We start from the raw sequence: 16,562 nt of genomic DNA on the forward strand, positions 1-16,562 counted from the left end.
GGCAAAAAGTATTATTCTTTCCAATATAGGGAGCCCATTCGTATCAACTATATCTGTGACAGGCCTTATTTAGGATTTAGGCTAGATGACCCTTGCAGTTCCTTCTATCCCTATAGTTCTATGATTCTATATACACGGTAAGAATATAATATCTAGATATACATCAAAAACAACTTCTGACCAGCCCTTAACTGAAACCAGGGGTAAGGACATTGTCCTACTGAGATCCCCTTGTCCAGAATCAGTGGCCAAATTCGGGCCTATTGTAAGCAAGTGAAACACCATTGACTTTGATAGAGTTGCTCCAGCTTACCCTAGGGCTGAGTTTACTCATGTGACTAACTCCTATCAAAATATTATAAAGATGATGTTAAACCAAAAGAGGGATTATCTACTTTCTCTGTTTACTTTAATTTAACCTCTTATAATGCCGAGTGGGGTTGATTTTAAAAAAATCTATTTGCCAACCTTGTTGATTTAAGGTAGGCTTCAGTGAAGTCAATAGAGAAAAATAAACAGGGAAGTTTCAGCTCATTGTACAAAAGAAAACAGTTCCCATCAGAAGGTCACTATACGAATTATTGTGATGTTTTTCTCTACTAAAATGAAACCGGAATATTTCTGTATCAGAGAATTATTCTGGTCTGTCTGTACTGCGCACAATGTCCACTGATTCAGCTTTGATACCCCTGTTTATGTCAGGATAGTCAATGGTGCAAAATGTTGGTCTGAGGACAGTAAGGGCTAATCAGTGCAGTGAGTTCTCAGACCTCTCTACTTCTTACAACGATTGATTAAAGTATATGGAGCTACACCAGTTTACAACAGCTGAGCATCCAGCCCAAGTCAAACCCAAATCACTCCAGATTGAACCAGATACTCAGGAAGAAAAACTGGCAAGCAGTCATTTGATGTCCAGAGTCTTAAGTATCTCATCACAAGACAATAACTTTAAGGGATCCATTGAGTCAAATACAAAATAATAATAATAATAAATGTACAAATACTGCATTTTAGGCGTAAACTAACTGCCTGAGGTGTCGACAGGAATTTCCTCCCCATTCCTTACAGCATACGCTGCCTGATCCAAAGCCTACTGAAGTCCATAGAAAAACTCCCATTCATATAGGCTTTCCATCAGTCCCATACAGAATTATACGGTGGACTATTGTGGCCACTGTGTTGCCTTCATCCTAAGCATCTGGTTCTGGCCAAGCAGGATGCTAGAGCCTGGACTTAAGTCATATCACTAGTCCTTTACGTGCTCCTTTGGGTTTACATTAAAATAGTAAAAATGAAAGCTTGTTTAAAAGTTTTATAAATTACTATACATTCATTTCTGCAAATCCAAAAGGATTAAAAGAATCGGAATTATTTCTGTTTCTTTAAACCACTCGTTTTTTTCTTTACTCTGCAGTGCCACCCTAGTGGATGCCTTATTGATCTCTGTATGCAAATGGGTATTATAATGGTGCTAAAGCAGACCTGGAATAATTTCATGGAACTGGGCTACCCGTAAGTAAATATACTGCCTACCTTTACATAGGTCACAGAAAAATATTATTTTCATTATTACCTTCTGATTTTCTTAAATGGGAGAAGAATACAACAGTAATTATAGTATCACGCCTAAACACAGTGGAGAACTCTTCTCAGATATTTCCAGATAGATAGTGTTATTTACATAGAACAAAGTCTACAGAAATGAAAATAATATAAATATATATGTACACATTATTAGAAAATAATTCATATTGGTATTTTCCAATTTAAAAAATCTGTTTCTGTAACACTGCTCTATTCCCTACACTGAAATGTTACATATGTGCTTTTTAGTCTATACCAGTAAGTTCTAATTAGATTTCTCCTTGTTGGGTGACATAGGATACCTGAAAGGAGAGGTGTAAGCCAGAAAAAGTGCACTGCTGGCACATCGGCAGTCAAAAATGTGCAAGTAGACAAACTTACTGACCTGGCCACATTTACTGACAATGTATACGGTAACACTAGGCTTTGTTCAAGCTAAAAGGGACTACTGTTAGTTCATTTAATGGTGCATGGGTTTAATATTTAACGGATTGCTATAGACAATCGGCAATACAGATCAGTGGAGTGGCAGGCCACTGGGGGCAAATTAGCAAGTGAGAGAGAAATCAGCACTGTAAATATTTGTACCCTTGCAAAGTACCATTGTTCACATCAATTTGCCTTGCTGCAGAAACCACAGCAGAGCCAGTGCAATGTAATGGAGATTTCAGTCTCTGGGGCTACAGAAGCCACATCACATTCACAGCAATTCTTTTAAGCAGCCTTAGCCCTTGCTAAACAGAACCGTGTAGACTTTTGAGTAAATTGCCCCAAAACACTACCTACTTGGCAAGCAAGGTGTTGAGTACTCTCTTCTTTCCTTCTGTTTCACAATTCTCTCCTCCTCAGCATGCCATGATGCTGTAGCAAACAGTCACATTCAGCTCCAATTTGAGGAATTATTGTAGTTAGAAAAAACAGCAGCAACTTTGTTGCTTCTCTTTCCACTCCCTGCCTCTTTTGTCAGTTTTTAACACTCTAGTTCAATCTTTCTGGCACCCATTAACGAGCATCTTGAAACCTAATGAAAAGCCGAGAGGGAGATCACAGAAGAAGCGAGCTGGAGATGGGAAGAGATCAGGTTAAAAGGGTGGGAGATTTAATAGAAGTAATGCACAGATGCTGGAACTAGGGGTGTGGGGTGCTGCAACACCCCTGGGCTTGAAGTGGTTTCCATCATATCCAGGGTTTACAGTTTGGTTCAATGGCTCTCAGCACCCCCATTATACAAATTGTTCCAGTAGTGTCTGTTTCACATAAAGTTGGTGCCTCCACTTTAGAGTTCCAGCACAAAGTTGAGGCAGTGTGAAGAGTTTGCACAGCTGGTACCTGTTCCAGGGACAGAGGCGTTCAGTCTCTAGTGCCGCTGCTCCCTCCCTCTATCCCCATGAATCCCCAGCAGGCATGAACCTCTCCTTTTTCTGCCAAATAGACTAGCTAGGAGTTCTCTGTTAAATGCCACATTGTGTCTGGCCCTGCTTGGGTTCCCAAAGGGTTCAGGGAGGATCCTCTACCCCTTCTGCACAGAGGCCAGCTAGGTGGGCCCTGCGCAATGCAGCCATTGTGCTATACTAGGGCTGATGGAGGTGGAAGCATCCCCAAAGGGCGCTCACCAATGAGAGGAGTCAGGCGCCAGAGAGCTCCCACTCCAGCATGTGCTCCCCCAGAGCCCTTGGAGGAAATCTGGGTGAGTCAGGGCCTCTTCCAAAGATTCCTGTTTCTATATGATTTTTATAATGGGAACCAGAAAGTAGCCTGTCATGACTCTCACTGAGGTGTGTGACATTAACTTGGGTTTTGAAATTTCTGCTATTTCTGCCAGAGAGCTTTAGGAACCAGACACCAGAGAGTGGCAATGACATGCTGCAGAATTCTAGGGGCCTGGATGATAACCAGTTTATGCTGTAATGGTTACATGCTTTGACACACACATGCAAGGCGAAGGCATGAAGCTCAAGTGATGCTTCAGCTTGATCTGAAGATCACCCTCTGCAGAAGCTCAGCACGATCCCTGTGGAGTTTTCCAAACAAACATCAGCAATGTGTGGTGGGATTGAGAGGGAGAGACAGCACAGGAAGCGGTGGAAAGGCCCAGAATAGTTTGGGGAACTATTAGTGAAGTGACAGAGAAATTGTCACATTCAAAACTGAAGTCAAATCTTCAGCTGAAGATTTCTAGCTGATCTAAAAGTGTAAGTCAGTTCTGTTCCCCTGTCACATACCCAACCCCATGTACTGGAGAAGTCATATTTCAGAATAAATGTGCAAATCATTAGGAAATTATGTATAAATTATTGATTGGTTTGGGGATGGGAACTTACTTCTTAGGAGAAAATAAAGCATATGTACATATGCAAGCCACACTACCCTGTTTTAACTTTTTACATCAACTGCTATTCCGATGACAACAGTATGTCCACAATCATTAGCCTGCCCACTTGTTTCTGCCCATTCTATTACTGAACATTCAGTTCCAGAGGACACATTTCCATTAAAAAAGAACCATACATCTCCCTTCTTAGCTCTGATTGACTCCAGCAATTTGCCATTCTAGGCAGGGAAGAACATCTGTAACTGGAGGACAATCCAGGAACTTTTCCCCATCTTAGAGATAAAGGATAGTATTCTATGCTACCAGCCACATCTGTTACTAATATCAAGCGCTCTCATACATTGATACATTCAGTTTACAAAATATATTGTCTAGTCCAGCCCAGCCTCTCTCTCATTATTAATAAGTAATCAAACTGAACTTGATAATCGAGCCTCTCTAATACAGCTAACACTCAAGAGAATGGAATAGAGAAAGGGGTGGTCCCATGTGTCTTCAGAATCTCACATACCTCTGTTGCTAATTGGGAAATGGTAGCCAATAATAGATTCAGCCCCATACTAAGATTCTTCCACCTGCAGTTTGCACATGCATGGTAGATTGCTATGTAGTCAGCCAGTGTTAAGGCTTCTAATTTAAAATCCTGAATAACCAATAAATGGGTGTTTACAATTTATTTGAATATGCAGGTTAATTCAGAACTGGTGGACCAGGAGAAAATTACGGCAAGAACATGGCTCACAGAGAAAAGCAAGCTTCCCACAGTGGGAAAAGGACTACAATCTTCAGCCTATGAATGCTTATGGACTCTTTGATGAATACCTAGAAATGAGTATGAAAATGTTCTGATTTTACTCTTTTATGCTAGATTTTAATGTCAGTACATTTTTTGGTTTTTTAAGCCCAGAGGGCTGAATTGTTCACTTAAAAACTCCAAAGTACTGCTGTATGAAACTAAAGAGACTGCAGAATGATTTCCATTATCACAAGTCAGGTGAGGAATGGGAGTGAATTGTTAAGAACCAAATCCAGGCAATATTTCTTATAATGCCACATGTGATGTACTAAACTCCCATTTGTGAAATGTTTTATCTGATTAGCTGACTTCATGGAGAGAGGGATATTCTCTAAATTGAAGCCTCAGAATTCTTATTCCCTCAACTGCATAATTCCTTGTGTCATTATTATTCCTTATAAAGCAAATTCTACTGACCCCTGATAAGGTCTTAATGTCAAAGCACTTACTTTTCAGATGTCTAGCACATGGCTGTATGATAGGGTATATTTAACATTTACTAACTAATATTTACAAGCAACAGAGTCCTGTGGCACCTTTAAGACTAACAGATGTATTGGAGCATAAGCTTTCATGGGTGAATACCCGCTTCGTCAGACGCATCTGTTAGTCTTAAAGGTGCCACAGGACTCTCTGTTGCTTTTTACAGATCCAGACTAACACGGCTACCCCTCTGATACTTAATATTTACAAAATTGCTTGCTTCTAAGAAACACTTCCCCCCCCCCCCGGGGGGGGGGAGGAGGAGAGAGAAACCAAACATAAAACAAATGAAAGACAAAGGACTTTTGCCTTACTTGAGTGAGCTGCACATGTAGAGGATATAGCCCTCTCTTGACTGGTGCAATTCCATTGAAATTAAGGAGAGCTGGAAGATCAGCTACTCTGAGAAACAAGCCCTAAACAGTTATGTCAGCTGTAGAAAGGCCTGCTCCGCTCCTGCCTTTTTGCACCACAGAAAATGGCCCAGACTTTTATTGATGGTGTATCCACCATGCCATTTATCTGAGTTCCCTCCACCAACAACTTTACAGACCCATACAACAGTACTAGTTACAATAGCCTCTGCGCTTTAGGCACTGAGGACCTGAAAGGAGCAGAGGTCTCCCTTCCCTAAAGCATCTGTGAGGCTGGACTCAGCTTGCACTGTTCCTTCACCCTTCAGGTCTCCTTTCTATGCCTCCTTATCAGTCTTGAGCTGATGGGCTAATTGGCTTATTAGCTCCCCCAGATCACCTGTCTGCTTAGCTAATTACCGTTAATTACCTTCTCCTGGAACTAGTGAGTGTCAGAATGCAGGCTCACCTGTTAACTCCCTACACTCTGTTGCATCAATGTTTTCAAAATGTAGACATCTAAATAGAAGTGGCCTAATTTCTGGAGGTGCTGAAGTTTAAAAAAAATAATAATAATAAAATCAGTTAGGTCACAAAACAGCTCTAGAAACATATAGTTCATCAGCTTTTGTCTCTCCATAGCAAAGAGCACAGATATGGTTCTCGAAGCTCTCAGGAAATTCAATCATTTGTTCTCTCACCCTAGTGCTGATCTTTTGGAAAAAGAATTGCCCTATTGATACCACTAGCACCACAGAGTGATAATATGGTACTTCATAATGAGCAAGTTTACTAGCTACATGGCATCTCAGTAGCCTGGCATTTTGGATAAGATCTTGAAAGTAAATACAGTATTGAAAACACTAACCTTTTATTTCCTTTCCCAGTTCTTCAGTTTGGATTCACAACCATCTTTGTGGCAGCTTTTCCACTAGCACCGCTTCTGGCCTTACTTAACAATATTATTGAAATCCGGCTTGATGCATACAAATTTGTTACACAGTGGAGGCGGCCATTAGCCTCAAGAGCCAAAGATATAGGTGAGCTGTTTATGTGTCTCTTTTTAAAGACAAAGCATTGATCATTTGATGAACCCAATGACTTTAAATTAAAGCTACAAATCATTAACGGCTTTAGCTTTGTTTCCCATCCTCTTTCTCATTATATAAAATAATGCACAATTTTGGCTCCTAAAAAAAAGGTGCAAACATTCAACACTGGCTTATTTTTATCACCTAATAATCCAAATTGGAAAATAGGTTTTTAATGACTTGGTGGATGACTTATCAGTCCAGATTTTTAAACTAAGTGTTCAGTGATCTCTGCTGGGTTTTCTTTTGGTGGATGCACTTTCTTAGTAGTACATGCAGCTGCTCACTTTGAATATAATAATGAGTTAGAGAAATTTTAAAAATGATGCAAATTGAAGTAATTTCCATCTCAGAGAAGCTTTGCAGTTTCTACTCATCCAGCCAAAAGTAGGTTTCCCTTTGCCTGGTTGAGAAAACTAGCCTCATGTCTACAAAGGTCTTTGAAGTGCTGAGAATATTGCAAACTTTCCAGGACTGTCTAAAGCAGGGGTGGGCAAACTTTTTAGCCTGAGGGCCACATCGGGTTTCGTAAATTGTATGGAGGGCCAGTTAGGGGAGGGGGTCATGCCCCCCCCCGGACTCCTGCCCCATCCAACCCCCCTGTTCCCTGACAGCCCCTCTGGGACCCCTGCCCCATCCACACACCCCCGCTCCCTGTCCTCTGACTGCCCCCAGACCCTCGCCGCCCCATCCAACCCCTCCTCTCATTCCTGATGGCCCCCCTGCCCCATCCAACCACCCCTTCTCCCTGTCCCCTGACTGCCCCCAGAACCTCTGCCCCTGACTTCCCCCTGCTGCCCCATCCAACCCCCCCTCCTTCCTGACTGCCCCCCGGGACTCCTGCCCCCATTCAACCTCCTGTTTCCCCCCTAACCACCATCCACACCCCTGACCACCACCCTGAACTCCCCTGCCCTCTATCCAACCCGCCCTGCTCCCTGCTCTCTTACCGCGCTCCCTGGAACACGGGTGGCTGGTGGCGCTACAGCTGCGCCACCTGGCTGGAGCCGGGCCACGCTGCCGCCACTGCCGCCGCTGCCACCACGCAGCACAGAGACCGGGTCAGGCCAGGCTCTGCAGCTGCGCTGCCCCAGGAGCTCGCAGCCCCACCGCCCAGAGTATTGCGGCAGAGTGAGCGAGCTGAGGTTGCGGGAGTGGGAGGACTGCAGGGGAGGGGCTGGGGGCTAGCCTCCTGGGCCAGGAGCTTGGAGGCCGGGGAAGAGGACGGTCCCGCGGGCCAGATGTGGCCCACGGGCCGTAGTTTGCCCACCCCTGGACTAAAGGATAGGGGATTCCACCTACTGGCTAAATCTCCTCAGAGTGGCTAGTCTCTAGCTGGCTGGTGCTAATAAAAAATAATAATAAAATAATAAAAAATAATCTTTTCACATTCTTACAATTCAATCATGTTTATCATTTTAAAATGTAATTTGAATAATAGTGATTTAGGAAACATCCATTTGGGACCAGATTCTGACCCCCTTATTCACAGTGAATAGCACCTTACTCCAATCCCAGTTCAGCAAAGTATTTCAGCATGTGCTCAAGTGCTTTGCTGAATCAGGGCCTCTATGAACAGCTGGCTTCAGTGGGACTGCTAGCAGAGTAAGATGGGTAAAGGTATGGGACTCTGGTTTTTTGAGTGCTCCATCTTCAATGTGAAAGATTGTGAAACCTGTCCTAAGTGACAGGAAAGGAAAGTCGGTCACCAGTTGCTTGGTAGGGGTGGTTTTTTAATAATGGATAAGCAAAATTGTACTCATAGCATTTAAAGAAGTTTCAGATGCTTTCTTAAATCAGGTCGCCTAAGACAAATGGTCTTCTACAGATTTCAGTGTATTTTACTATCCAAGAATTCTTGGATTGTCTCATTATCTTTTGGGGAATATTGTACTGGTGTGCTCCTCTAGTAATGGTTTGGACCATGGTTTTTATTAATCATAAATATTTTCCTATCATCCCTAACCAAAACAATCATAAGTGTTAAACATAGATCAGTTCTTTACATCATACACTTCTCTTCTTTGATGTGCGTCTGTCAGCGCAACAGCAACAATGGGGTTGAATGAAGTATTTCAACCACTTTCTTGTACCAGCTTCACGGCTTTATTCAACTTTCATACACATAACTTATTAATTATTGTAGTTTAACAAAGACTCATGCCCAAAGAAGAAACACTTTTTTTTTTTTGCAATGTAATGGATCAAACTTTTTTTTTTTTTAAAGAAAACTTCAGTCTTGTCTTATTAAGTTCCATGAAAGTTCTCCTAATGACTTTCACTGTGTGCACAGCCCTCTTAATGATACTACGAACATTATAGAAAATAAAAGGCACTCACAGTGCAGGAGTGCTTTGATTTTTGCTACTTTTTAAAAGTATTTTAGAGCTGGATAAGCAATGACACCTCTCTTCCATCATAGGCATGGAACCTCAGGAAGAACAGCTATATCAATGTTCTTGGCTAAGATTCATGCCCTCACCATTCATGCGTGATGAACATACATGGTGGCTTAGCTAGCTATATTCATGCTCATTTGCTGGGATGGCATTTTGCCTGCTCACCAATTGGAAGACCTCACTCTAGTACCATGTAATGATGGGTTCATACTGGCAGCCTGCATATCATTGCAGGCACCATTGCTTCCTCAGGAAATAATCCAGCTGTGACATTATCTAGTGCTAGACCCACATGTCTCCTTATATTCAAATACACATGTTGATGCTTGCATGGCTCAGAAAGGAACGTGCTAACTGATTGAGATAGGAAAAGCCAAGAATTCCCAGGCACGTTGCATGCAATATTTAAACTACTTTGATAATTGTCTTCCCTGAAACTAATGCAACATTTTCTATATTGGATAGGAATCTGGTATGGAATTCTGGAAGGCATTGGAATTCTCTCTGTTATCACAAATGCATTTGTTGTAGCTGTGACTTCAGATTTCATCCCTCGACTCGTTTATGCTTACAAATATGGACCTTGTGCAGGCCAAGGAGAAGCTGGACAAAAGTAGGCTTTCTTTAGGAAAATGTTAATGTGCATGAAAATCTCTATTTCCTTGAAACATAAATAGCATTACTGTCTCCATATTTACAGATTCCACTAACAAGAATGTACTCCAGATTGCACTGCCACATTAATTAATACTTTGAGAATCAATAATACAGTCTGTGAGTAGCTGGGATTTATGATCTTAACTCAGGGAAAAAGTTCTGGATCAGTTATAGAAGGTTCAGTGGCTACAATAACATGCTATTATCATAATCAATATATTGGCCCAGATCACCAGCTGGTGTCCCTTGTAAATGTGTAGTCAAAGAAGCAATACTTATTCTCACCAGCTGAGGAGCTGGGCTATCATGTGTAGCTTATTCACTAAACCTCTTTCTGCTGCTGTAGGATTTTACAAGTATTAATCCAAGAAAAGTGCAGAGTCTAATCAGAAGAGGCAACTCCAGCTTCAGCAGGCAAGCAATAATTACTGAGCAAAATAACTTCTGTATTCCTTTTACAAAAGACAGAGGTCTTATATTAGGGCTTTTGAGAGGCAGTCCTGAACTGAGTCCATGCTGTTCTTGTGCGTTTTCATTCCAGTGTTGATAAACACTAAATTACAATAGTTTGTGCACTATTGCTCTGCAACTGGGCATAATTTAATTTGAATGGCATCTTCTAAAATCTAGTGTGCTACTGTGGAGATGGCGGGGGGGAAACCTTGAATGAAATCATTGGTTTCACCCATCCCAGCTGAACCCCAAATGTTCACAATTTGCAAATAAGCCTCTAGCCACTCTGGCAATAAGTGCTGTGTTATACTAAAAGCAATAAACTAAGCAAGCTAAGCAATACGAAGCTACAGTTATCTTGCATCCTGCTCTCAGATATAAATATTTCACTTCATAGCTTTATTTTCCCTCCCAGATACAGAGAAGGGGATTCTTTTTGTTGTTGCTTTTAGCCATATTTTGGATGTCAGTGCAGTTTAGTCACACCAGTGGAGACAGTTCATGATTGGCAATGCTACTTAACTCATTATAATGTCAAGGATTTGGCATTTTCATAGATGCTGGAAAAATTGTTCTGTCTGTTTCCATAAAGAGTTATAGAAAATCTTTCAGTCAGTAAAGTGTTAGGTCTGATGTTGATCATTGGTAGGCACGTGCCTCCCCATGCTGCCATCGTGTTTACTCATACAGCATTTAAGTGGTGTCAGTTTTTTTTCTGCTTTCTTTCATACCACAGTCCCAGAAAATGCCTTTTGAAATTACATTTGATAAGGAAGACAATATAGTGCACTTGCTTTCAAATTAGTTCTGTTTAGAGACATTGGCCTGGCTTAAGGAAACAGATCTTAAACTGTTGTATTTTAAAGCCTTTCACACAGTTTTCCAGCGATACGCTAAATAATATAAGAGACCAAATCTAATTCCTTAGAAGAGACCAACTTGGCTAATGCCTTTCTATGGCAATATTGCAGATGTTGTTAGTACATTGCCATCAAGATAGTAGAAAACTATTCTTAAATTCTACGGGAATAGATAGTTCCCTAAGTTCAAGGATCTGGAACATCTAGCATAGGATATCTTCACAGTTTTGGGAGGGAAGGCATCAGAAAAACCGTGCAGGATGTGAAAGAAAATATTGTAATTAATTTCAGCTCTATAGGTGCTTTAACTGTAGGTCTTGAGCCATAGCCAGCTGGAACACCATTCAGGTGCTAATCTGATGGACACACAATTTCCCACAGAATTTAAGCTTACATTTTAAAAATAAACAACCAGTTTTACTGGGTGGGAAAAAACCTTCCAAACGAGAACCAGTGCAATTCCACCTTAGTCTGTTGCCAAACAATCCAAAACAATTACTTGGAGAGATGTGAACTGACTTGTTTGATCATTCTAAATCCTAATAATGGTGATCTAAGGCACAGCCTAAATTAGGAAATTGGCCACATCCTAAAGTGGTTTTCAGGAAGTAATCTTGTAAAGCACTTCAGGTTACACCAGGGTGCTGGCTGCAGCCTGACAACATTAATAGAACATAAAACAGTGCTTGAAAACCAGTTTAAAAAGATTCTCAAGCCTGGGTAGCCTGGCTAGAAGGCCACCAGACTCACTTCAGACAGGCTATCGACTAGCTATCAGATGGTCACTATCAGTTTGTAGTCACTGTCAACCTGGACTGGGTTTGGTTCACTGAATTAAGTCATTTAGGCTTGAGAATTGCTTTTATCTGCTGTTTTAAACAGATTAATCCACACAGGTCAGCACTGGCTGACATCAGTACAACCTGAATAGTTTTCCAGATGAGTGCCTGAAAAACATTTCAAAACATAAGCCATTTTGTAGTGTAGAGGGGGATAAAAAAAAATCTCAATATTAACTATTTCATTGCTGATCACTTCTGAAGAAACATTCAACTAATATGCTGATCCAGTATGACTGGATGTCTCTGCAATTAGAGATGGAAAAGACATGGCACCTCAGCGTGTAAAAGGAATGGTAACATTGTAACACTCCTTTAGCCTCACGTTGAATTTGGGGACGGAGGCAGCAGTTCTGCAGACATGGCTGAGAATTCTGTTGGCAGCTGTGATTGTCTTTCTCAGCCAATGGCAGAATTAAAGCCTCTTCAGCACCACTGTGCACCATGCTGAATAATTTGGCTGGACTTTTATGCACGTGGCCAGTGCACAGCAGGGATGGCATAAGACTCTTAGCCAGCTTCATCCTTAATGATATTAGCAGTGAATTTGAACGAGCCACGTGACAGAGCTCCTTTGCCAGACCTTATTACTATTGACCAAGAGTTAGGAGCTAGTGTCTCTGAGCCATAAAGGAACATAGGAATTGCCACACTGGCTCAGACTAGTGGCCCATTTTAGTGTGGTATCTTGTATCTAACAGTGGCCAGGTCTAGCTTTAAAGGAAGGTGCATGAAACCCTATAATGGGTTATGAAATAACCTGCCCACAAGGAGATGTTTCTTTCTAACCTCTATCAGCTAGAGATTAGCTTATGCCAGGAAACATAGGTTTTATATTCCTTATTAAAATTATCATTGCTAATATAACTGAGTTTTTCAGTATTCATCAAATGTCTCATCCTTCTTTGAATCCTACTGTTGGCTTCAATGATATCTTGTGGCAATGAGTTCCATGGGTTAATTGTGATGTAAATGGTTTTTCCTTTATCAGTTTTAAATCTATTGCCTTTCAACGCATTGAATGTCCCCTTGTTCTTGTATTATGAGAGAGTGTAAATAGGAGGACCCAATTTATCTCCCATGCCATTCATAATTTTGAGTATCTCTGTTTTGTCACCTATCATTACTCTTCCAGCTAAACAGTCCCCATCTTTGTAATCTCTCCTAATACAGAAGCTTTTCAATGCCTCTAATCATTTTTGTTCCCTGTCTCTTAACCCTTTTCTATTTCTGTTACATACATAACTTTTTAGATAGAGTGACCAGAATTGAACACAGTATTCCAGATTCAGATGTGATGTATGAGTGCAAGTGTGGGAGGGAGCAAATCTAAGTACTTTAAAGGAATCCAACTTAAATACAGGGTGAAACTAAATTGGTGCAGCATATACACGGATTGGGGAGGGAAGGAGATGGTGTAAATTACACTAACTAAGGCTCTCTGAGATTACCTCTGTCTTCAGGGTCAGCTAATATCTGCATTTTTAAGCATGCAAAAAGGGGATTTTGGTGTGAATTTGCTTTAACAAATTTTTGAAAAGTAATGTATGAAACAGCAGATTTGGGTTGAGGGAGAGAGAAATTACCACAACATGCCTTTCAAATATTAATAGGTATCACTGTTTAGGTATAGATTTAGGAAACCAGGGAGAGAAATGGCCTCCTCGGTGGGATTTATATTAGAATGGGCTGAGTGTTCTGACTTCAGGGTTTCTTGTTCTCCAGGTGTATGGTAGGCTATGTTAATGCCAGTCTATCTGTATTTCTGGTGTCTGACTTTGAAAATCGTTCGGAACCAACATCTAATGGAAGTGAATTCTCTGGCTCACCATTAAAATATTGCAGGTAAGACTCTCACCAAAATATCCTTCTCTTTTTAAAAAATCACCAGGTGGAAGCATCATGCTAGAGTCTCTCTCTTGACTTGTTTTCTAAGTTTAAAAAATAAAATGAAAAATGCATTTTGTACATGTAAAAGGAGTAAAAAGTACAGGACACCACTTATCCTGTGCCTGTGAGCGGGGAGGTGCCCAATCTTCAGAGTAAGGAAGGCTGCCTTGGCAACTATCCAGGACCTTGAACAACATTTGAAATTTGCATATAAAATTTCTTTCTAAAGAAAAGAACTAAAAGAACTGCCCACAAGCATAATATTTGCTTATCCTTCAATCTCCACTGACAGATTGTGGAAGAGACTTGGTCTGATCTTGGGTTTTAATCCTGGTTCTAACACTGACTTTCTTGCTCACTCTACCTGAAGGGTAAAATTCACCTTTCTGCAGAAAGTCTGCATAGGTCTATGCACTATGTAAGTCCCACCTAAGCCCTATGTGATGTCTAGGACTTATACAGGCTCTGTGCACAGGGGTGAATTTCACCCTAAGTGAAAAACCATTGCAAGAAACACCCTGTGCTCGCAATACTTGTACAACACCTTATGTCCACATACTGTAATTGTCTCACGCCTTATGTAGGAGCTGGTTGTAATGGTTGGTTACAACACCTCAGATAGTATCTAGCTCAAGTCAAGCTGAACTAGTAGAAACTCCAGTGGTTTCTCTCCATTGTACTGGTTCAACCAGTCCTGACTCCATCCCACAGCTGAGTGCATCATATATGGAAATTCCCCACTGTCCTCTGCTCCCAGCAACAGTGTTTGGCACTATGTGATAGGGCTTCATAAGACCCAGAAAACACCAGTGTAACAATGGTGTTAAGATCTGCTCTGTGTGGCTGCACACACATTGTTCCATCAAAAACAGTGTTGCAGAGACCTGGTAAAGACCTGGTGCGCGCATCCATGTGCAGTGCACCTGGAGTGCCTTTCTTGCTTTGCAAAGACAAGACTCTCTGTTTGTCCTTGAATAAGTCTCCTAACCTCCCTGCTTTGGTTTCTCCATCTCTAAGTGGTGATAGCATTTACTTACCCCACAAAGATCATATAAGAATTAATTTGTTAATGTTTTCAAGCTCTTTGAACATGAAAAGTGCTATATAAGCACTAAGTATTATTAATGAAGGGGTTTCCGATCTCTAGGAAATTCCAATATTTTGTTTTCATCCCAAATTTGGATGAAAAGTCGAAACTTCAATTTTTTTCACAGAACAGAAACTCAATAAAGTTTTATTTTGGTAATGTTGGAACTTTTTTTGGACCGAAATGAAATTTTTTGACATCTGTGAAATCAAAATATTTATTTCATTGTGTTTGGAATGACCCAAAATCCATTGTTTCAAGGGGGAACGTGGGCAGAACAACTGTGTAATGCTGTTATTTTATAATGCAGTGTTGGTTTGTGAACATGAACTCAAATGACTGCAAAGCCTCTTTTTCATTATGAAACAATAAAATATCCTTTGATGGGTCTCTAGACCCCCAGGGTACTTTAGTGTCCAGTGAAAAGACTCCTGACATTTTGTTAAACGTATAAAAATAATATTACTTGCACTTATATAGCATACTGAGCTGTTTTCCTCTGAAGTTAATGTTTTCATTTCATTCAGCTGAAACAATTATGAGACCCTATTTATTACACATCACTTGGCAGGAAATAACCCTAAAAATAGGTTAGATCAATACATATCCTATTCTGTGATACAGAGCTGCTGGCCAAAAAAGGCTTCATTCCAACTTAATAATCTTAATATTTTTAATAAGATTTGTCTCTGACCATCCACCATTTAAATATCAATGGGGTTACAGATTAAAATAAGAACATAAGAATGGCTATACTGGGTCAGACCAAAGGTCCATCCAGCCCAGTATCCTGTCTACCAACAGTGGCCAATGCCAGGTGCCCCAGAGGGAGTGAACCTAACAGGTAATGATCAAGTGATCTCTCTCCTGCCATCCATCTCCACCCTCTGACACCCATTGTTTCATGTTCTCTGTGTATATATATATATATATATATCTTCCTACTGTATTTTCCACTACATGCATCCGATGAAGTGGGCTGTAGCCCACGAAAGCTTATGCTCAAATAAATTTGTTAGTCTCTAAGGTGCCACAAGTACTCCTGTTCTTTTTGCTAATCATTTTAGTTGCCCTTCTCTGAACTTTTTCTAATGCCAGTATATCTTTTTTGAGATGAGGAGACCACATCTGTACGCAGTATTCAAGATGTGGGCGTACCATGGATTTATATAAGGGCAATAAGATATTCTCCGTCTTATTCTCTATCCCTTTTTCAGTGATTCCTAACATCAAAATAATGTTTGCTTTTGATATCTGAGAGAAATAGGAAACAAGCGATGTTGCTCTCCTTCAGGGAGGTCCAAATTCTGCAGCTGTTAGCTGGTGCGATCTCCTGTTGACTTCAATGGGAGCTTTCTGTGGGTAAGCACTAAATGCAGACTTCGGGATTTGGCCTGGGATGCATATGCATGTGTAACACTGACAGACCTTGGTCGTTGGCAGGCAGGATTGAATCTGGGACCTCTGGAGCTTAGTGCATGAGAATCTACCGCATGAGCTAAAAGCCAACTGGCTGTTAGCTAAGGCTGTAGAGCAAACTCATTTAACTCTCTAAGCGGTCTCGGTGCCACTAGATGGGACAGAACACCACATCCAAGGAGGTGTGTGGGTTACACATGCTATTAACATCTGTAGGATAATTATCATAACAATAATATTCATATAAATCAAATATATATTCTTAAACCTTTCTTGCCAGAGGGCTCGCAGCATTGTGGTCTCTAGGGCTCTACCA

General features: G+C 40.9%; 1 protein-coding gene across 1 annotated transcript in view; it reads left to right on the forward strand.

The window, feature by feature from the left end:
- ANO4 (anoctamin 4) overlaps nucleotides 1–16,562 on the forward strand; it is a 193,234-nt gene that overhangs the window by 171,520 nt on the left and 5,152 nt on the right. Inside the window, exons 21-25 of the mRNA XM_026648992.1 lie at nucleotides 1,418–1,515; nucleotides 4,609–4,751; nucleotides 6,439–6,591; nucleotides 9,507–9,654; nucleotides 13,576–13,695. Of these exons, the coding sequence (XP_026504777.1) occupies nucleotides 1,418–1,515; nucleotides 4,609–4,751; nucleotides 6,439–6,591; nucleotides 9,507–9,654; nucleotides 13,576–13,695 (662 nt within the window). The remainder of the gene's footprint in view (nucleotides 1–1,417; nucleotides 1,516–4,608; nucleotides 4,752–6,438; nucleotides 6,592–9,506; nucleotides 9,655–13,575; nucleotides 13,696–16,562) is intronic.

This window comes from Terrapene carolina, unplaced genomic scaffold (assembly GCF_002925995.2).
Source record: "Terrapene carolina triunguis isolate 2854851 unplaced genomic scaffold, T_m_triunguis-2.0 Scaffold68, whole genome shotgun sequence".
In the NCBI taxonomy this organism is placed as follows: Eukaryota; Metazoa; Chordata; order Testudines; family Emydidae; genus Terrapene; species Terrapene triunguis.